Source organism: Coturnix japonica, chromosome 2 (assembly GCF_054131305.1).
Source record: "Coturnix japonica strain WE chromosome 2, WE-NBRP24, whole genome shotgun sequence".
Lineage (NCBI taxonomy): Eukaryota > Metazoa > Chordata > Aves > Galliformes > Phasianidae > Coturnix > Coturnix japonica.
Window position 1 is genome coordinate 34,638,753 of NC_140664.1, and position 22,209 is coordinate 34,660,961.

Consider the following 22,209-nt stretch of genomic DNA (forward strand, 5'->3'; position numbering starts at 1 on the left):
ATAGTGTACTGACGTTTGTAGGCATCAGTCTTCTCCCAGCTGCCACCATCAAAGGGTGGATCAAGTCCAGCCAGAAAGTGTGTATCTATTTTCAATTCAATATTAGTGTGCAGTCAGAGTGAATGTAAATTTACAAATACCATTTTTGGGTTTTTTGTTTTGTTTTGTTTTTTTATCGGAATGAACTTTTCAGTCATGTTACATGGTGTGTTATGTCCTCCTAAGGAACCAGTTAGATGTTAATCATACTTTCTACACCTGGGTACTTGGTTAGGGACTTCTTGCCCACTGCCAAGATTTAAAGACAGGACTCTTAGGAGTGAAGTAAAAGCATATTGCTTACACCACTTTTGCCTAATGCAATATTTTCTATTCCCCAACCCCTACTAACCAAAAGAGGAAAAAAAGAAAAAAAAAAAACCCACAAAAAAAAAAAAAACAACCACAAAAACAAACCTGTGATGCATGAAAGCAAACTCGAGTTGCTGTAATTCAACAATAAGACGCTTTTTCCTTGTCATTTGTGTACAAGGAATTAAAAACTAGAAACTGAGTACATTAGTATCTCCCAAACAACAATGAGGACTCATATGAGGTTTTAAGTGGTTAAACTAAATATACTTCACAGAAACAAAAGTTGCTCCCATTTAAGGAGCTCGTGCTCCAAATGTTTTATCAGTAGCTCCTACTTGTTTTTTTTTAATCCCAGGAGCAATATGCAGGTGTAGTTTTACTATTTTATACATATATGTATTTAAATTTTATTACTGAAAGATAACATTTTTATAAACGTGTTCGTGTTCCAAAGGCATTAAAATAAGGATGTATTAATAAGGAAAATACCTTTTGAAATTCTACAAACTGCTCCTAGATTTTGGGTTTAGGAGCTTGCTATCTCAAAGTGGGCTTTTAGCTCTGCTTCATGACTGCTTCCTCTGGTTTCTATGAAACAGATCGCTTGCTTACTTACATCTTTAGTTGAATGATTTGTTCAATATTGCTTTTTTTATTATTTTTTATTTTTTTCTTTCTCATCACCTTTCTAAAAGAAAGAAAAACACAGGTGAACAGAGCACAAGGTGAACACCACAGAATGTATTTCTGGTTAGAAATCAGCAATCACAATGCACGTAGGGACAACTTGGCTTTCTTCTGAGTCTTTTCAGACCATTGGGGATGAAGAGACGGCCTCCCTTGCTCCTGTGAGCTCTGTTCCCTTGTGAGCAGAGGGATGCCGTGACGCTCAGCTCTGGCAGCCGCTGTGGAGTGGGTAGGCCACGCTCTTCTTCCTGGCACACAGGTCTTGGGAGCTTCATCACTGTGAGCAGTTTTTGGATGGCCTGGAGGGAGTTCCTTGGTTGAGTGTCACAAATAAGTTCAGTCTCCTCGGCCACTACCAGATAACTTGTCCAGGCTGCTCGCGGAGGTGACTCAATGTGGCACATCTGACACTCAGCACAGGACAGCGCCACCTGCTTATCAGTCCCAGCTGCTGATCAGACTCGATTAAAAAACTCCAACAAACACTTGGCCAACACCCAGTTCTTAGTACTTAGCCGGAGTCCTTACTACTTGGTTAGTGCCTTAGCTTCCCGAGAAGGGGTTGACATTTCACTTAAGAGATAGACGTACATTTCAGTGGAGGAGCAGGGACCTCAGACAAGGTATTGAACCTCATTCAGTCAGGGCTGCAGCCAGCAGCTGCGCTGGGCCTGTGCCGCTGAGCTAGGATGTAGGACAGTATGGAAGCAGATGTGACACTGTAAGCAATATTAACACATTAGTGCTTTTGGATATTATTTAGGCAGAGTCAGTATTGGCCACTATTAAAAAATTGGTTTTTTAAACCCTGTTTTCTAGGTTTCAGATTGGTTTTTGGAGGGGGGTGGGGAGGGCTGGCTGATTGTGCACCACTCTTTGTGCAACTTGGAAACTTCTAGCGAGGTTTGTTGGTTTTTTGTTGTTGTTTTTCTTTTTTTTTTCCTTCTTTTTGTTCTGTTTTGTTGTGTTTTTTTGTTTTTGTTTTTTTTTTAAATATATATTTTTTGTGTACTTGTTGCTTGTGCTTAATTTAGTAGTAAATTGTGGAATAGAGTGATTTATTGTTAATTTGGCAGTAGCGGTTTTTTAAAACCATATACTGACTGAAACATGAGCCAGAGCTGATTGCTTTATTAAGCTAATAATGAATGTTAAGAGTACATATTTTCAGGATCATTTGCCTAGTGAGCTAAACATGTATTATAGGCCAATATTTTTTAAAATAAAGCTTGGTCAACCTCTATGTTACACATATTACAAGATATAGCACTTTCAAAAGAAAAACCTAAACCTTTTAAGAAAGTTTCTTACAGGTTATGCTTTTTATTATAAAACCTTTTTATTATAATTTGTTTCAAGTGCCATTAGATGACATATATGTAGGCCTTTGGTATAATGCTTTGTGTACAAAATGGTAGACATTGTAATTTTAAACAGGTACATTTTTACAGTGTTTTCTTATCAATTTGCTATATTGCACAGAACCAGTGTGTCTTTCTTAAGGGTTTTACAATGGTTTTTACTAGGTTTACATGTTTCAAACTACACTGTCTTCTACTGCCATTTTGAATACCAGTCCAAAAAAAAAGAAAAAAAAAAAGAAAAAAAGAAAAAAAAAAGGAAAAAAGAAAAAGAAAAAAGAAAAAGAGTTTGTCCTCAATCACCAATTGTAAATTGTGTCCTCTGGAGTTCTGGGTGGTAACTATTGCAAAAATATTTAACACGCAGTATTTGATGCAGATTTTTTTAACATATGCTCTCAACGCTATGCTGCTGTCTGAAGTTAACTAAGGGCCTGATCCTGCATCCGTAAACGTCAAGGGGAGCAGGGCTGCATCCTTCGTTATGTCTGTCTCATACACTGGTTTAGCAGCTCATCCTATATTCTTCTCAGTCTATAGATAAGCCTCCGAAATAAATGTACTTACCTGGTATGTAGTAAACTGTATAGACTTTGCTGCCCATTCTGCATCTTCCCAGTGTACAATTAAAACCATAGGCATTAGCATTACACTCAGCATACAAACAATGCCACAGTGGTTCAAAAATGTGTTTGGATTGTCCCAAAGCTTTATGTAATAAGGGTGTCTTACTTTGTTGGAAGGCAGTGTCTTTTGATAACAGTTATCTAGCCCTGGAAGTGACACAGAACTATTGCTAATCATATGTAAACACTTTTCAGTATAAGCTTCAGTGGTACAGTTGAACCAGAGTGAATGTTTATCTCCTCAGAAACACTCCTGCAATATTGTTATATTGGATCATGCTGCTAATGTAACTTGGGATACAACTCCTCTCATGGTGCTACAAACCTCCCTGTCTCATTCAGATGTATTTTTACCCATAGAAAAAAAGGACTATACTAGACCTATAGTTGTATGATATATTTTTATACTGTGACTTAATTTGTCATTAATGAACTTTGTACAACACCACAATGTATTCATATGCACTTGCAGAATTAAAATGTTGGACATGCAAATTTAAACGCTGACAAGCCCAGCTCTTGTTCACATAAAAAAAAGATAAAAAAAATAGATGATTTAGTTACAATTAAACGTGGGCTTTTTATATGGTGTGGAGTGAAGAACATACTATATATTACTAAAAGCTTCTGAATTTAGACAAAAACTGGGAAAGAGTATATTGGGGAATGATGACACACCCAAACCTGGCTTGGATTGCTGAAATTCTATTTTATAGATAGTGGGAAAATCGTTTGGACTCGAATGCTAAAATGTTTGAATGATCAAATTTTTGAGTCGAAAACAGAGAAAAAAAAAAAAAAAAAAAAGAACACAGAAAACCCTGCATTCCAGACAGAATTTGTGTATGTTTCTTGCATTTAAAATTTGCTATCCTGTGATATGGGAAATTGAGTTGCTTATCATGTATATGTACTTTAAAATGTATTCACAAACTACTGTTGTATTTGTATAAAATATAGACAAAAAGATTGCGTATATATTTTTGTGTATAAGCTCTGTAAAATAGCAATCACATTATGAAGCTGCAGCAGAACTTCATTTTAAACATTCACATCCAAAGAAACAGACTATTTATTGTCCACATACCCTGATTATAAAATATACCTTGCTGCTATTAAACAATAGTGCTGCAGCTTCTTGTGGCCTACAGTGTTATGTTTGCTGTACAAAAATATGTGAACTCCACAAAATATATCAATAAAATTACAGAATGGTTTTAGTTAATGAATAACTTATGCCTGGCATTTCAATAGATAATCTCGGTCTGCATGCTTGGGATTGCAAGGAGTGATTTTACATACATCCAGTTTTCCTGGGTGTAGTTATTCTGATTTAGCAAAGGTGTAACTGTGTTCCTGACTGATGACTGGTAAAATGTCAGTTTTGCAGCAACTCTAATGAGCAGAAGTTTCTGCCTTTCATGATTTTACCAAGGAACAGACTGGATGATGCTACTGTGTCTGTGACAAGACAGATCCTAATAGAAGCAAGCAGTCGCATTTGCCATCAAGCTGCCCTTTTGAGAAGCTGGAAGGTGAGTTTGGGGGTCTCGTGGGAGAAATGGGTGAGCGATTCTCTCCATCACTTCAGATGAATGCAAGTGATTTATTTTTGTTGTCATAGATCGTAGGATAAACTGTGAGACTGTGGCATGTGTTCCAGGCACAGTGTGTGGGTTGCCTCTCTTGACACGCTTCCAGGAGAAACTTCACTGTTTTGATACCACACACCTCCCGTCTGCCTGTGACACTGCTGTGGAAGCCTCGCTAACAAGTCTGACTAATGCACTAAGTGAAGAAGTACCACGAAACCAGCAGCCTACCCACAGTTGCAGAAAGCTGCAGAAGAAAGTGCTCTTTTTCCATGTAGCCATTTTCCTAGCATGAATTGTTTGCCAGGAAAGGAAAAGAATTAGCGTTTGCTGTTAAGCTGCTTCAAATTTGCATTTCCTTGCTCTTCAAAATGTATATTACTAATGCCCTGCTCTTCCAATTCTTTAATTTTTAGATTTTCTCCTGTTCACCAGTCTGAAAGAAAGGATCTTTCCAGAGTCACTAACTGTGTCATACAGACACTTTTGCTTTCTTGCGACTCCCAGCTGTCGCCTCTGAACTGACTTGTCACTTCTGTGTCACAGGTTTCTAACTGACTTGAGAGAGTTGGCCATGGTAAGAGTCAACAGCTCTACAGATGGAGGAAGAGGTGGTACCTGTCTTCAACTGCTTCTTGTCCAGATTTGCTTGAAAGGTGTAGAAGAAAGGAATGGAAGAAAAAGATCTGTTATACTTTGTCCCTTTGCTTTCCCTTCTTTTCTTCCATTTAATAAGTGTACCCTAACATACAGAATGTTTGGGTTTTTTTTTTGACAGAGAAATCTAAACCTGTGCCCCTGAGCTCCTGTTAATCACAATTTCTGATTAATCTGAAATCAGTATATTGCCTAAACTTTTGAGTATAAATATCATCGTATCATAGTATCACAGTCTCGTGTGGGTTGGAAGGGACCTTAGAGATCATCGAGTCCAACCCCCGGGATTCAAGCCTCTGTGTAGCAGAGCGGCACTTCTACCACTTGCGCCACAGGGGATTCAAACCCGGGCCCCGGTGTTGCAACGCGGCATTCCTACCACTGCGCCACCGGGGCACACTAACTATATATATATATAATTATATATACTATATATATATACAAATATACTATATATATATACAAAAGCGTGTGTGTGGTGTGTGTGTGTGTGTGTGTGTGTACATGTGTGCATGCATGGGGAAACTTTCCAAAGTTGAGAAATACATTTTGTTTCACTTCAAAAAATGTAAGTATGGAACTTCAGCGTTTTTCAAGTCCAAAGTGAATCACGCTATTGGTAAAGGTATCTCCCACTTAACACAGTGCTTGGTTTCCCAGACACATTGGAAGAGTTTCTCCCAATTCCTCGATTTATCTACGAGAGGCAGCAGCTTATCTGCAGGGTGCACAGCCTCCTGTGAGGAAGGTGTTTGTCAGCTACCCCTGTGTAGCATTAGATAGATATTCAGTAGAAGAGTCCTTGTTGGCAGCGCCTTTGAATTTAAGCTCACCTCTGGTTTATTGCCTTTTTATTAAATGATTGCACATGTGGTCATGGGTACATCCTTAAGTTTCTCTTGCAAGTACTTACACTGAAAATGAAAATATAGATGCTATACGACTAAGAGGACATAAGATAAAGGAGCAACCTTTAAACTCTAACGTAGGAGCAGGAGTTATCTAACACTGAGGACAAGTAAGCATAGACTAACTTGCCAAACTCAGTGAATTCTGTCCTGCTGCAGCCTAGCGATCATTACGATCATGGAACTGGGTGTTATCAGTGGTCAGGGGTTTTGTGGGATGCTGGGATCACTGACCCTTCCACACATCACCTGCAACAGCAAGGGTTCAGTCCCAAGCATCAGCATTACATCTGCTGTGCCTGGGAAATCATCTATCACCTAGTGGTTGCGTAGCACTAATGCTGTCCCGTTGGCCCTTTGCTGCGGCTGATTCACATTGCTCATTAAGCACAGAAGCCATTTTCTATTCCCTGACCTACAACTCTCAAATTCCACCAATGCTCTTTGTTATCACCCCACAACCCAGCAAAGCTGTTTGTTAGCTGCGCTACAGGGGCAGGACTGCAAAAACACTCTTGGCCAATGTGGCTGGAAGCACTGCATGATGTGCCTGCCTTATACAGCAGTAATCCCACAGGGAGAGGCACCCATCTCTGTGTCACCTGAAAGTGTTCTGCGGTCCAGAGTTTCACCTTTATCACCCTCACACCTATATTTAGACCATCTCGTCTCAAGGGTGCTCTTCTGCAACTGTGATATTAACCCACAGCACCAGGTTCCAAGTTGTTATCCCTGGTCCAATTGTGTTCATAGTGAATGGGCCATGAGACCCCCCCCTGCTTTCCTCCAGCTGCCTCCAGGTAACACCTCAGAGCATTGCAGCAGGGAGAGCCTCTGCTTGCTGCTCTGAAACACAGTAACCTTTTGGGGATGAAAATAAAAAAATATGGAGCGACTGTTTGGCAGTGTGTGTTTGAAACTTGATCTTATTATTTATAAACCAGGATTTAACCTTTTAAAATGTTTATTATTATGGCTCTTTTCTAAAGAAGGGCTGTAAGATCGCATTGCAACTCCCGCGGATGCGCTTGTTCTTGGCATTAAGGTTTACCTCTCAGCGCTTTAATGAAAACTTGTCTACATTTGCTACTACAAGGTGTCATTTGCAAAGCAACCATAACTCCAAAATACAAACTATTCACTTCTGGCTCGTCCTTGCAGTTAAAATAAACAGTCGTCTGTGGCCCATCCTCAGAGCAGGCTGTGTGTATGGACTGGCTTCAAATGATGATGTCGCTTACGCCTGCACAATTGATTTTATCAGAACTGCTTTCATGCAACTTAGAATACCGTTAAGAGGTCTATGAAGTGTGACTGGAAGCAACACTTGCACTGTGAAATGAGGATAGAAGTGAGAAGGAACGTCAGTTTGTCATCAAACCCCAAAGTGAGATCACAGAGACTGACAGCAAGCGGAAAAAAAGAAAGCTTTGCTTTAGAAAGGGTAAAGAAAATTCAGAAGTCACAAAGGTACAGGCTAAGGAGCCATGTTGTTTTTAGAGCAGAATAAGTACTTAGGAGAAAAATGCAGGAATTTAAAAGAAACAGTGCTACCTTAATACTAGAAAGCACTTCTTAGAAGACACTGAACACACAGGCCTAAAAGGGGTGCTTTTTTCACTGAGCAGATGCACAAATAAATAAACTAATGGTCGTGGAGAAGAATTTAACCATATGCTTTAAGAACAAAGGGGACAGACTCTTTAGCAGGAACTGTTGTGATAGCACAGAGGGAAATGGTTTCAGGCAGAATGAAAAGAGATTTAGACTGGATATAAGTGAAAAGTTTGTTACGATAAGGGTGGTGAGGCACTGGAATATGTTGCCCAGAGAGGTGGTGGGTGCCCCATCCCTGAAGATGTTTGCAGGACAGGCTCTGTTTTGCAAGTCTATGAACAGTGGTAGTAGCTAACAGTACTGGCAGATGGAGTTCCTGGAGTACAGCTGAGATGCCCATGGGTGATGCTGTGCTCCTCAGCTTGAAGCATAGCTGAGGCTGGGAAGCTACTGCAGCATCAGACGTACATTTTACTGTAAAAGTGTGTCACAGAAGCTGGGAATATCAGGATCCTGCCACAAGTTATTGGCACTGCCTCATGTTGCAGCCCTCAGGACACAGGCTGCATGCTTTGCTGTTATTACTTCTAAAAGTTCTTATTACGTGCTTGCTCTTAATGACACTTGCAGCAGCCAGAGCTCAAGACATGCTAAAGTTCCCTGCCGGTAAGCACTGGTTCACACAGCTTCCTTTTTCCTTATATTGCTGTGGGAATAGCAGCGACATGGGAACAGCAGAGCTGAAGGCCTTCCTGGGTGCCCAGTGTGGGCTCTCCTGGCGAAGGCACTGGGATGAGTGGGGCTGCCAGCCCAGCACCCTGCTTCTGAGCAGGGATAGTGGAGCTGAACGCAGCTGGGAGGTGTGGCAAGGACGTCCTGCAGTGGTTGTGTCTCAAGGGAAGCAGCTGTCATTTCCATCTGCAGTATAGATGGATTTACTTATTGCAGCTTTCTGTTATCGTCACAGCTCACCTTCTGAAGATTTTAAGTGGAGCCACCACACAGGTATACAACCCCAGCACTGCTGCAACCTGTTGTCTGTACTGGTTGCTTTGCAGCATATTTAAAACTGCAGAGAGGTTCCTTGTTGGTGTCTTCCAATGCCCCCAGGTGTCCCAGCATAGCTGATGTCAGAGCTGGACCCTGCCCCTATGAGACCTCTCTCCAACCTCTACCTTGATAGCAACTCCTACCACACATTAACACCTATTTATCTAAATCTCCCCTAGCCAATCTGTTTCACATCACTGGGTGATAATCCAGGTTTCCCATTCTCATTCTTCTGTTGACACCTCCTCCTGTCAAACACAAGTTGCAGGTCCCTTTAAACTCACTTTTACATTTAGTTATGCCTGCCATAGGCCTATCAAATGTTAGTGGTTACTACTCAGCTGTGTCCTCTGAGAATGACCCCAGGTTCTCTAATGCATCTGACAATTATCATTTTCCTACAACCCCAGCAAAATGCACTCACTTTATTTACTACCAGGGCATTTTGCTAGAGATATTCACTGAGCAAAGTATCTTTCTTATCTCTTGTGATTAAAAATCATGCAAAATATACACAAACTAATCTGTTTTAGTTTTAAATCCATAGACCTTTACCTTCTAGAGATTTACATAAGGGTGGAAGAAGAATGTTCTCAGATGAACCTGATTATGGGGTTAGCTCATTGAGACAGATGCAGATCATTAGGGGGTAGGAGGGGAAAATTGTGCAGAGAGGATAAAAGAGCCTTTGGAAAATGCCACAAGGAAGCTTTCCAGTCTCTTGTCCTCCTAACTGTTTCTGGCATCTTATTATGCCATCACCTATTCCTTTTAATAGCTTTCTTCCTTTAGAGCTCTCCCCATCTGCAGACTTGAGACCTTGCAGCAGCCCTGTAGTTATCCCTGGCAAAGATGGAAAAGCCTTCCTAGGAGGGACCCCCTCACCCAGGACACGCCGCCTGCCCCCACGTTTGGCTTGGTGCTCCATTGACTGGGACCGACTCTGCCTTCTGCAGCCCTTGGGATCTGGAGGCTTTGGGGCTGTCTACAAAGCCACCTACCATGGTGTGACTGTGGCTGTGAAGCAGGTGAAGAAGAGCAGCAAAAACCGTCTGGCGTCCCGACAGAGCTTCTGGGCTGAGCTGAATGTAGCCCGACTGCAGCATGATAATGTGGTGCGTGTGGTGGCTGCCAGCACGTGTGCCCCTGCCAGCCAGAACAGCCTGGGCACCATCATCATGGAATATGTTGGCAACATCACCCTGCACCATGTCATCTATGGCACTCAAGATGCATGGAGGCAGGGCGAGGAGGAAGAAGGAGGATGTGGGAGGAAGGCTCTGAGCATGGAGGAGGCTGTGTGCTACTCGTGTGACATTGTGACTGGCTTAGCCTTCCTTCACTCGCAGGGCATCGTGCACCTCGACCTGAAGCCTGCCAATATCCTCATCACTGAGCATGGAGTATGCAAGATCGGAGACTTTGGCTGCTCCCAGAGACTGGAGGAAGGCTTGTCCCAGAGCCACCATGTTTGCCAGCAAGGGGGCACATACACCCACCGTGCGCCTGAGCTCCTCAAGGGTGAGAGGGTCACTGCCAAAGCAGACATCTACTCCTTTGCCATCACACTCTGGCAGATCATCATGCGGGAGCAGCCCTACCTGGGCGAGCGGCAGTACGTGCTCTATGCTGTGGTAGCCTACAACTTGCGCCCTTCTTTGTCGGCCGCCATCTTCCATGAGTCACCAATGGGCCAAAGGCTTCAGAGCATCATCAGCTGCTGCTGGAAGGCTGACGTAGAGGAGCGCCTCAGCGCGGCCCAGCTGCTCCCCAGCCTCAGGGCCCTGAAGGGGAACCTCTAAAGGAGCTCAAGGTTACTCTCATCTTTTTCCCCTCCACTTTTTCTTCAAAAATAATGACTGTGGCTTCTTTGATATATTTTATATTTAAAAAAAAAAAAAAGGATGTTTTGTTATAAGAAAATAAATAAAGAAATTGAACGAATTTGGTTTTTAAATTACAGAGGGGATGGAGAGGCAAGGATCCAGGTGTTGGTGAGAATATATATAGCTTACTTTTTTTTTAGTGGCTCTTTTTTAGTTATCTCTGGTGAGCTCCATCACTTAGAGGAAAAGCTGGGGACAAAGAAAAATTGTTTTCAAGTACAAAAGAGTGCTGCTTCTGGATAGCGTTTTGTATATAATATTGTCTGGTATTTCCACATATGAGACAAATGTAGTTCTTGATTAATCTTGTTAGATTAACTAGGCCTGGGCATATGAGATTTTCATATCTGAATACGGAGTACCAGTGTTTGTAGTCATCTATTCTTTTCCTGTTCTCAGATGTAAGTATGTTGTTTCCAGAGTGGAAAATGTAAAATACCTTATCTCTCTGTTGAAAGGAGGAACCTTCTTACATTTAATAGCTTCTGTTTGACAAGATGATGAACATCCTAACAAGCTGTTCTTTTCCAAGTTTCCAGTCTTTCTGTGCTACTGGGTGTTTGTTGGAACTCGCTAGCTGGTATATTGTAAACTGCAGTATCTGAAGGATCACAAAAGCATCTTGTGTGGAACAGAAAGTTCCTAGATCTTGGAGATAGAATAGATTTAAAAAAAAAAAAGATAATATGAGCTGACAGAGAGATACAGAAACCTCAAACTGGGGAAGGAGTGCAAGAAATCACTCTTTTTTCTTAATATGTGGGTCAGTACCAGATAAGATACCAAAGAGACTGAAAAGGAAGGTTGCTTAAAGAAGTAATAATAATACTTAGCTAGTGCTTGAAATGTACGTTGTTGTACAAACCTCTGCTTGTGATTGCGCTGTTTCTTATCTAATGTCTTTCCTAATCTGGTTGTAACGTGTCTGGGAGAGGAACTGCTCTAGGCAATACTAGAGACAGAGAGCTCTGGTTTTTCATTTATCAAAACTAGTCATTATAGATCTGTCTAGATCTTGGCCCTTAGCTGGAACTATAAAAATCTGTCTGCTGTAGCAGATACTGTCATTCTCAGAAACTATACTTCATAAGAGAGCAAGAGTGAAGTTTGGGTCCAATTGTTTTTCTTTCCCTTTCCTCACCATTTCTTCCATTCTGGAGGGGAAGAAAAAGAAAGAAAGAAAAAAGAAAAAATCCCAAAGGCATTGAGCCATTTTCCTGGTTTCTGACATGCATCTGTTCTCAGCCCTGTGAAAGCCTGGGAAGGAGCAACTATGTACATTTGAGATGATTCTATAGGTCTTTATGGTGTTTGGGTTTTTCCTTGAAATTCATGCTTTGAAAAGCAGAGCTAAGCTTAACTGTTTCTTTCTTTCCTGTCCCTCCTAAAAGAGTTGTGAAATGGCTTCTAGAACTACGTTGTAATTTTCTTTGTTTTTCCTGTCAAAATAATCATGCTATAAAACCAGAACTTGTTTCACATGTTGCATAACTTCTCTTGATGATGAACAGTCACTATCTTACAGGAGTTGTTATAATGAGCCAATTCCTCTTCAAAATGATTTAGCCGAGGGCACGTAAAATAAATTGTCAGATGAAGCCATGGGTGCATCTCACATTAACTTTAAGCTGCAGTGGATTTTCTTTCGGGTTAGACTAAGAACTCTGCATGCTACTTAATATATGGGTACTTTGTAATGTGATGTCATAACAGTGGGGATGCTTTATTTCTTTTTAAATAATGGGGTTTTCCCAGAAGGAATAGAAGGATCTGTTAGAGCATGCAGAGCTGGGTTAGAGAAGCGAAAGCCCATCTTGGGTTGAATCTGGTGAGGTTTGTGAAGAGCAATGTGAAGGTTTTTATAGGTACATCAACAGCAAAAGGAACAGTAGGTTGAATCTGGGCCCACTGGTGACTGGGGCAAGGGAGCTGGTGACAAAAATTAGAAAGAAAAAAGAAACAAAACCCTGGGAGAAGGACAAGGTATTCACCTATTGTTTCTTCACTTCAGTTCTTGATGCAAAGACCTGCATTAAGGAATCTTAGGTACCACTGGGACCAATGGGAAATACAGAGCAAGGATCACTTGGTGTAGGAAGGAACAGGTTAGGGAACATTCAAATGTCACACACAAGTCCATGGGCCTTGAGTGCATACACATGTGCCAAGGGATCTGGCTGATGTCACTGTTAGGCCATGCCAATCTTGAAAGGACATGGCAGGTGAGAGAGGCTCTGCCAGACTCGCAGAGAGTAATGTCACTGCTAACTGCAGATCATCAATAATGAGGACCTAGGAAACCTATAAGACAGTTAACATCACTTCCTGAAGTGGTGAAACAACTGATCCTGGGAACAATTCCAAGCACATGAAGGACAAGAAAGTAATCAGGTGTAGTCAGCATGGATTTATGGAGACCAGCTGGAGGTCACTCACCAGTGGTGTATGCTGAATGCTAATCCTGGGGATAGTACACTTTAAAATCTCTGTTAGTAATGTGGATGACTGGAGTGTGAGTACCATCAGCAAGTCTGCAGGTGATACTGAATGGGTTAGAGTGGTTGATTAAGCAAATGGTTTTGCTGCTATTCAGTGGAGTCTGGCCAGGCTGGAGAAATCCATCAATGGGGATCAGCAAAGGGAAATGTGAAGTCCAGCGACTGAGCAAAAAGAGACCTAGACACCATTACAGGCTCACGGCCAATTGTCCAGGAAGCAGATGTGCAGGAAAGGACCCAGAGTTCCAGATCCCAAGTTGAACGTGAACTAGCAATGCGCCCTTGTGGCGAAGAAGGCCAACAGCATCTTGGGCTGCACCGTGGAGGGCATTTTGAGCTCCTCCAGAAGATCAACAGATGTGATTATTCCGTTCAGCTCAGAGCTGAAGAGATGTGTTTGGGATCTGTGGGCCAACACCACACCAAGCTGCCCAGGGCCCCATCCAACCTGGCCCTGGGCACCCAGGGGTGGGGATCCCACAGCTTCTCTATGGGCCAGTGCCTCACCAGTCTCTGAGTAAGTAATTTCTTTCTAACATCTAATTTAAATCTCCCCTCTTGTACTTTAAAATCATTTTCCTGTGTCCTTTTACTATATGCCCAAGTAAAAAAGTGGTCTCCCTCCTGTTCAGAATCTCCTTTTAAATACTAGAAAGATACAATAAGTTCTCCTTGGATCCTCCTCATCTCCAGACTGAACAAGCCCATCTCTCTCAGCCTGTTTTCATAGGAGAGGTTGTCCAATCCTCTGATCCTCATCATGGCCCTGTGCTGAACCTGCTGCAACTGCTCCACATCCTTCTTGTGCTGGGGGCCCTGGGCCTGAGTGCAGTACTCCAAATGGGCCCTCGTGAGGGCAGAGTAGAGTGGGACAGTCATCCATGAGGATCATTGAGTCCAACTGCTTACTTCACATAGGATTGTTGCAAATTCAAACCACACTTATGGTTGTACGTCAGGATAAATCTTAAGGGCTCCTCACCCCTGGTTTATTTTCTGCATTCCTGAAGCTGACTGCCAGCAGCTGATGAACCTAAACATAGGTTCTATTGAAGACCTGGAGAAAGTGCTACAACCAGGTAATTGTAGTTTATCAACTTCTTTTTGTAGTTACTGAGCATGATATATTTATTAAACCAGTACTGATGATCCTTTCACTTTCAGTTTGGGAGGCAGAGGTCAAAGAAGGTTGGAGAATTTTTTTCTGTTTTATTATTGCTTTTGGTGGAAGGAGGGTGCTGATAGCAGCGTTTGCCATGATGCAAAACATAAAATGGAACACCAGTTTTTCAATCTGTGCACTAAATGCCTCAGCAGGGTATATATGAAGATATAATGAGCTTGAAAGGCTGGACAAGCATTCTTGTCCTGATCAGCTCTGTAGGGTCTTGCAGATTTGGAAGTATGGGGCTCAGTATTGCATGGGTTCAGATAATGCAGCATCACTGGTACTGCAGTGTACCCGTGGGCTCTGCCCTCCAGCCATCTGCCAGCCAGTGTGCTCTGTTCAGTGTAAAAGCGATACTAAGAGTGGGCCAGACCTCCTCCAGCAAGAGTGGCTGCAGCATCTGGGCTGCGCTTTTCAGAAGGAATAAAGCCTCATTTGTCCCAATTGGTAAATGCCAGATCTCTCATGTCTTACCATCAACTAAGTTTGATATAGTTGATGCAGCGCAGGGAACTGGACTGTTTAGTCTGGAGAGGAGAACACTAAAGGGAGGCCTTGTAGCTCTCTACCACGACTTGAAAGGAAACCTCCTTGGTTGTGGCAAGGAGGGTATCAGCCTCCTCATGCTGATAACAGCAACAGGACGAGATGTAATAACCTCAAGTTGCACCAGGAAAGGTTCAGGTTGCATATTAGGAAATGTTTCTTCTCAGAAAGAGTGCTGAGGCATTGGCACAAGCTGCCCAGGGAGTGGTGGTCACTGTCCCTGCAGGCATTCAAGAACCATGGAGGTGTGGCACTGAGGGATATAGTTAGTGGGCACTGTAGGGGTTGGCTGACAGTTGGACTGGATGTTCTTCTTAGTAGTTTCTTCCAACCTGTATGATTCTGTGATTTCAGAATTTTATCTAGATTTATCTAATTTGAACTCAGTCTTCACAACAGCCAGTAGTAGGGAGTACTGAAGTGGTTTTAGATCAAAATCAAATACTTTTGTCCATGATGAAAAGCAACTTCCATGTGCTCTCTTGAGCTCTGTGAAGCTCTAAGATCTGACAGTTCCTTTAGCAATTGGATTTAAAGGCAAGAAAAATGGATGGAAGCACAGGCAGCATGCAATTGTAATGAACAATTCCTAGGAAGAATGAGAAAAGAAAAGAGAGAGGATGGAAGTAGTGCTTTATGTTTTACTTTTTTTCTGGCAGGGTGGAGGTGGGAGCATTGCTATTAAGCACATTTGCTAATTAAGCAGCGATGGTTATTTATTTCACCTTTATATAGCTTGTGTCGTTTGCTTCTCTTTCCTTTGAGGCTTCTTCTGAAGTTCTGGACCTTTATAATGTGAACTGCACTGCATTTCACTTATCAGAGAACTCAAATGCAAACCATTTCAGTACTCATGATCCAGTTTCTTTTAGCTCTCTATTTTTACCTTCTATGATTATAATACAAACACAGGCACCCAGTTTTATTCTCTGCAGCAAAGAAAACGAAAAAACTGCTTTACAGCACACCACAACTATTTGTGAATTCAATACAGCTTAAGTGGATGCTTCACATTTGACTTGTCTTGTTCTTTTTCCCACCACTCTTACCTATGTTTACAAATTCCTCCTCTGGAGCAAAGACAAAAACAGCGGTAGAAAATGACCGTGTTTAAAAATGAACTATACATTGAATATTATACTTTATTTTAGCCATTCATCTGCTACAGATATCTTACACAGTGTTCAAAGAGCCTCTTTCTATATTTCAGTTAGCCCAGCTGCCAAATATTTGTCTGCCTGTCAAACGAGCAGCCTTAAAACCAATTGAAGAAAGAAAACGGAACAACAACAACAAAAAGCCTTCTGGCTTCTGTCCCAGTATGCCATCAGCTCAGGATACCACGGGACAATTTGATAGCAGAGGCACCATTGGACCTGGACTTGCCAGTGCACGAGGCTGAGCTGCTGTGCTCCCTACCCAGACTGAAGTTCAATAGCCCGAGTGTTCGGCAGAGCAGGGAGGTGACTGCATTTGCCTTTGCAGGGCACCTGGGATAATAGGGTAATTCATAACTTAATAAATATTCTCCTGCATATGTGCCAGGCTACAAAGAGTGAAGTAGGCTGAATATTGGAAATGTAAATGCCCCTCTCTTTTTAAGTTACCCCCCCGCAAAAAGGGCGGAAGGAAAGGCAGTTTTATTTTCAAGCCATGTGTTGTTTTCAGCCACTTCAAAAATGGTGAAAGGCTTTTGATTCACGTGCCGCCAGTGGAACTGGCCCCAGAGACAAGTAAGGAAAGCTGCACCTTAACTGGGGTATTAAAATAGCTGAGTATAAATACGGCAGTTGATACACTGGGCAGGCTGTATTTTTTTTTTTTTAGTGGCAGTTCATAATGTGTATCATGTAATACAGCAAGTTTAGACAGACAGACACCATACGCTCTGGCCTCCTCCTCGTTTTTCTAATCCAAGAGTTTCATTAAAATGATTTGCAGACAACACGAAAGCCACACACAGGGCGTTCAAAGGAATATATCACAGCTCAGGTCCCCTGAGCTTCTCTTTGCACATAAAGTGGCAGAACTTCTCCAGACCTCCAGACACCTACAGCTGTCATTCCCTGTGGACCTCTGAGGAATGAAATGACTGCTGTAAGTTGTTTTCAGACTTAAAGGGGAGCAAATGGATGTTCTTAAAAAGGAGTTGCTTGAGTCCCCTCAGTGGCTGACTTTCAGAAGAAACCCATATCTTTGATTGCTTTTGAAATTATTTTTTAGCCTTGTGTACTTTAATATTGCTTTTGTTTGTGTGTTGAAAAGTCACGTGTTGAATTGCAAACAGCATTTGTGAAAGTGCCGTAACAATAAAGATGAGCACAACCTGACAAAGCCGTGATGAGGGCGGTATGAAAGAGCCATTTGTGCTGAGCGAGGGGTGGCTGGAGGAGGCAACTAAACAAGTGATTTCCTACAAGCTACAGACAGTGAGGTTCTTACTGAAACAACATATTATCATCATAGTATCATAGTCATAGTCTCGTGCGGGTTGGAAGGGACCTTAGAGATCATTGAGTCCAACCCCCGGGATTCGAGCCTTCTGTGTAGCAGAGCGGCACTTCTACCACTTGCGCCACAGGGGGATTGGAACCCAGGCCCCGGTGTTGCAAAGCGGCATTCCTACCACTGCGCCACCGGGGCACACAATGATGGTGCTTGAACTTCTGTCTTGTATCCTAGAGGTGCCTGCTGAATGGACCAGCAGGACCCTATATCACTGGATCTAAGAGATTTGAAGCCATGCTTAAAACTGAGCAAGCCCACAAACTCAGCTCAGAGGTCACTGGCGACCACGGGCTACAGCAGTCTGGTTCAGCTGAAAGCAGCACAGCCTCCCCCTCACCCCCAAACCTCCAAACCCTACTGCCCTAGATCATCACAACAAAGAAGTGAGCAACTGGACTCATTCTGCCTACCAGTACCAAGCCCCAAGCTACCTGAGAGATCTTTTTCTTTCTTTCCTTGATGACTTCACTATGAGCTACTTGGTATGACAAATTACTGCTATGCTTTGAGGTGATAAATAGCTTAGCAGTGTATACAAGCACATCAATAATAGTGGATTCATCACTGAAAAAGAAATTTATATACAGAAGAGAGTAAAGAGTTCAATTTCTGCATCAAAGGTGTGTTGGTTTGTTTTGGGTTTTTTTTTTCAGGAAACAGAAGCAGTCCCTATAGGCATTAGCATATACATTTGTGCCAGCCAGAACAAAGTGATTGGCTTTACCTCACACCAGGAATATTACACAAGAGTGTATTTGAAACAGTTTTTCCTCTGAACACGTCGGGGACTCTCAAAAAGGAAATATACCTGATGCAAGTTTATGGAAAGAGAGCCATTGATAGAAATAAGTAGAGGCTGGGTGGTCTCAGAACTGTCTTCAAACAGTCATAGTTATTGAAAGATTATGTTGTAATATTTTATACTTAAAATAAAAACATGAGATCATAATGCTGAAAAAACTGCAGGTATTGATATTTATTTAATGCTTTGCAGGCAGGATGGCTGCAATACTCAAAACCCCCTTCTATGTATAGGACAAAATTTAACTTTTGCTGCATAAAAACTGAATATACTTGACCATAGTCCTCTGATGTTATGCTGTCTATTCCTCAGTTTTCTACAGGTAGATAATACTGCTCCCCTTGTTCCACAGATAAAAAACCTATTGCTAGTGTTATTACTCCACACAGAAATGGTTGTTTGGAACAGATGAGTGATTGACAGAAGGAAGGGAAACCACCCACAGGGACCTCGACTAGCTGGTAAAGTGGGTCCATCTCAATTTCATGAGGTTCAAGAAAGCCAAGTGCAAGGTGTTGCAGGTGGGACAGGGCAATCTCAGATATGTGTACTGACGGAGAGAAAAGCTCACTGAGATCATCCCTATGGAGAAGGACTTTTTACTTAGGCACTGCATGGCAACTGTTAAGTAAGGGCCTGAACCACTGATTGAGCACCTGGGGAAAGGACCTGGTCAGCCCTGGGAGCACAGGTGAAGGCAATTCAGCTGTGTGACTGGAAGGGGTGGAGCCTGGCTGGTACCTCTCTTAGACACCATTAGACTGCCAGTGGGGAAGGATCTTTTTCTGGAGGTTTCTCCTTTGTGGAGTTTTCCCCTGTGAGCTTATGTCTTTGGAAGCAGGTGAGCAGTCCTTTTTCCATCCTTTATAATGCATTTCTATTGCAGTAGTACATTTGGCATTTACACCTCTTGTATTACTACTATTCTAACAAGTTGGTCTTTCTGATTGTTACAGGCATATAGTAAAAGGACAAGGGGGAATGGTTTTAAAGTACAAGAAGGGACATACGAGGAAATTCTTTACTCAGAGATTGGTGAGGTACTGGCACAGGCCCACACAGAAGCTGTGGATGACCCATCCCTGGAGGCACTTAAGGCCAGGTTGGATGGGACCCTGGGCAGCCTGATATGGTGGGATCTTGGCAGTCCTGCCCATGGCAGGGGGATAGAACTAGATGATCTTTAATGTTCCTTCTAACTCAAACCACTCTATGATTCTGCAGTCATGTGCACCCAAGTATAGTTGCTTTTAGAACAATTTAAGCTTTTGCTGCAAGGGAAAATACCATTTTTTAAAAATTATTATTATTTTACTTTCTAGTGCTTTTAATAGTACATTTCCTGGGACACCAACAAAACTATATTCTTTGTTTGTAATGATGATGTTTAACACACTAATATGAAAGGAAATGTACAGCCTACATTTTCATTATAAGGCAATCAGGAACTTCTGCTGTGTATTTAGGTTGAGGACATGTTCAATAGACTTCCCTTTGGCTACCTTAAGTTCTCAGCAGAACTGATTCTTCTATGGAACATTATAAACTCTTCAGTTGTTCCTGCCCCAGTCACAACCTTATAATGTCTAAGCAGTAGGCTGCAGCTGCCACTCTGCCACATTAGCTTTCTGAGAAGTTAGCAAGCCCTTTGAAACCAAAACTTCTTAATCATTGATGCCTCTTGGATCACTTTCATGTTACGTTGTGGATCTGACCATCTGTTCTGAACAATCACAGTGCAATGATTTCCTCAGTAGCTACTAATTCCTGTTTCTAAAGAACAACTCCAAGACCAAAGTATCCCATTTTGTTCCAGATTCTAGGTTTTATGTTATTACTCTTGTTTCTGACAGTTTTTGAGTAATTTACCTTTGCTAATTCACACAGGGTCAGGCCACAATGGAAGATGCATAACTGTACTGCCTTTTGTTTTCCCTTACAGATGGGAGGGCTGGGAAGGGCATCTCTTCACAAGTCCCACAGAACTCAGCCTCACAATGGAACATAACCTCAATAAAAATGTGAGATGCAACAAGTCTCCTGATTTAACAGTCTTGGACCATCAAGATGATGATTTCCCATTTTGTCATCTATAGCAAGGATTTACAGTTTTTTCCTGGTGCTTGTGAACATTCATCATCTGAAGACCAGGTGGCTCAAGAATATTGCAGGAAGGAAACTAATCTTGAAGTGATGAGGAAGAAAACACTTTAGAGGAAAAAAAATCAACATAGAAAACATGATGCGGCAATGCATTTGATATCAGCCCTTGAATCATAATGCAATGTGAGGTCAAAATCATTCCTTACATTATCCATGCTCTGTGACAGTGAGGCAGCACAAGAACTGTGAAACTATTCCCTCCTACTCTGTCTCGACAAAGAATTAAATTAGATTAAACTGGTCTTTGAGAGAAAAAACTGTAATCGGTGACTTCATAACAAGAGACATCACCAGCAAAATGTATGAGTGCTATATATATTAGTAAACATAGTTACTACATTGTTTTTTTCCTCAGAGACACACATTAACCAGGTAAATCCCCTGCCATTGGTAGCTTTCCACAGACATCAGGATGAAAGACAACTGCTACAGTATTTTATTAGCACAAAATGCACTGTGGGAGCTTGTATACACAGTGCTAATTCCTCAGTCTTCTGAGTACAGAACCTGCAGAAAAGCAGCAAATCAACACCTGTGATGGAAGCCACTTCCAGTTCAGTTAGAGCAGCTTGCTGAGATCACATCAGTTTAAGGTACATAGGTGCAGCTCTTCATGTTGTGCTGCAAACCACTGCAGTCCTCCTGCATGGTCTGTTTTTTCAGAGTCTTAGATCGTGACAAGCAGTGCCAAATAGTAGAGCCTGAAGTAGCAGAAGCAGAATTGAAAAGAACTGTGTTGTTTGGAATATTGTTTTCATACTTGATTAACCTTTCTGCACACTAAGTCTTCTCTGGAGATTTCTAAAATGAAAACTGGGTGCAGAATCAGCAGTTTTGTTTGTGTCCACTAGATCTGCTTTTACTGAACTGGGTGCTAGGGGTTTTTGTACAGGAACTGCATGGCTCCCTGCCTCGTGGTAGCGTGGCCTGGATAACAACAGATGGCATGGCAGGAATGCAAGTGTCAATAGTGCGTGTGAACAGATACCCAAATCTGGCCCTTCTGAGAGGTTGTTTGTCCAAAAACTGATAACGCTAAGGGGAATCTGACAATAACAAAGTTTGTTTAAGACAATGATCACCCAGCTTAAACAGTAACCAAGGGATTAGCAAGAGAAAAGAAGTTAACTTGAAAGGAAGTATTCTCCCTATTGCACACTGCACGTTCCTGCTGATCCACCCCATTATAGGGGTATGGGCAGGGGGACATTCAGGACAAAGCCATAGCCAGATCCATGCTTTCACCAGCGCTCAAGGCCAGGCTGGATGGGGCTGTGAGCAACCTGGTCTAGAGGGAGTTGTCCCTGCCTGTAGCAGGGGACTGGAACTATATGATTTTAAAGGTCCCTTCCAACCTAAACCGTTCTATGATTTTCAAAGTAAATATGAATATATTTTGGCAATGTGTTTATCACCACTGAAAGTGAAGACTACAGGCTTAGGCAGGCGTAATCCAGGCCCTGTCTCTAGTGAGCTGCCAGCATCATATCATCACTATGAAAAACAACACAGCAAATTTAAGGAAGCTACTGTGCACGCTGTCAGAAGGGGCATGACATTAGAATAAATCTAAACCACAGGAGCAGTGGCGTTAACAAGCCAATCTACAGAACCTGCCGAGTATATCTGTCCTTTGAACCACTCAAAAGTGAAGTTGGACTTCAGAGATCAGCACTTACCAGAAGGCAGCACAAACGTTTGCTTCAATAGCAGTCACTGTAGTCCTTCAGAGTGTGCTGAGAGCCAGCACATGCTGCTTGTTCAGTCGTGTAGGTGGACACACACTAGAGCTGTGACCACCCTAGCTCTGGGTCGGACATATAGGAAGTCTCCTCAAAGATTCTTT

The 22,209-nt window shown here is 42.2% G+C and overlaps 1 protein-coding gene and 2 long non-coding RNA genes across 5 annotated transcripts; 2 read left to right on the forward strand and 1 right to left on the reverse strand.

The window, feature by feature from the left end:
* Positions 1-983: 983 nt before the first annotated feature.
* LOC107310163 (uncharacterized) lies at positions 984-22,209 on the reverse strand. Of its 2 annotated transcripts, none has more exons than XR_014943379.1 (2): positions 2,970-3,109; positions 984-1,760 (listed from the first exon to the last, which is right to left on the reverse strand). It is a non-coding gene; the product is annotated as an uncharacterized LOC107310163 (long non-coding RNA). The 2 variants fall into 2 exon arrangements; XR_014943380.1 differs by lacking the exon at positions 2,970-3,109 and adding an exon at positions 22,043-22,209 and having other exon boundaries at positions 1,076-1,760.
* On the forward strand, positions 1,814-5,370 carry LOC146761767 (uncharacterized). Of its 2 annotated transcripts, XR_014943382.1 has the most exons (3): positions 1,814-1,944; positions 4,464-4,563; positions 5,167-5,370. It is a non-coding gene; the product is annotated as an uncharacterized LOC146761767 (long non-coding RNA). The 2 variants fall into 2 exon arrangements; XR_014943381.1 differs by lacking the exon at positions 1,814-1,944 and having other exon boundaries at positions 4,427-4,563.
* MOS (MOS proto-oncogene, serine/threonine kinase) lies at positions 8,603-10,736 on the forward strand. Its single transcript, XM_015855594.3, has one exon. The coding sequence runs from the start codon at positions 9,488-9,490 to the stop codon at positions 10,592-10,594; it is 1,107 nt and encodes a 368-aa protein (XP_015711080.2). The 5' UTR covers positions 8,603-9,487; the 3' UTR covers positions 10,595-10,736.

Bases quoted from the DNA above. Each gene is read 5' to 3' on its own strand.
- MOS (XM_015855594.3), top strand. From the start codon at position 9,488: ATGCCACAAGGAAGCTTTCCAGTCTCTTGTCCTCCTAACTGTTTCTGG.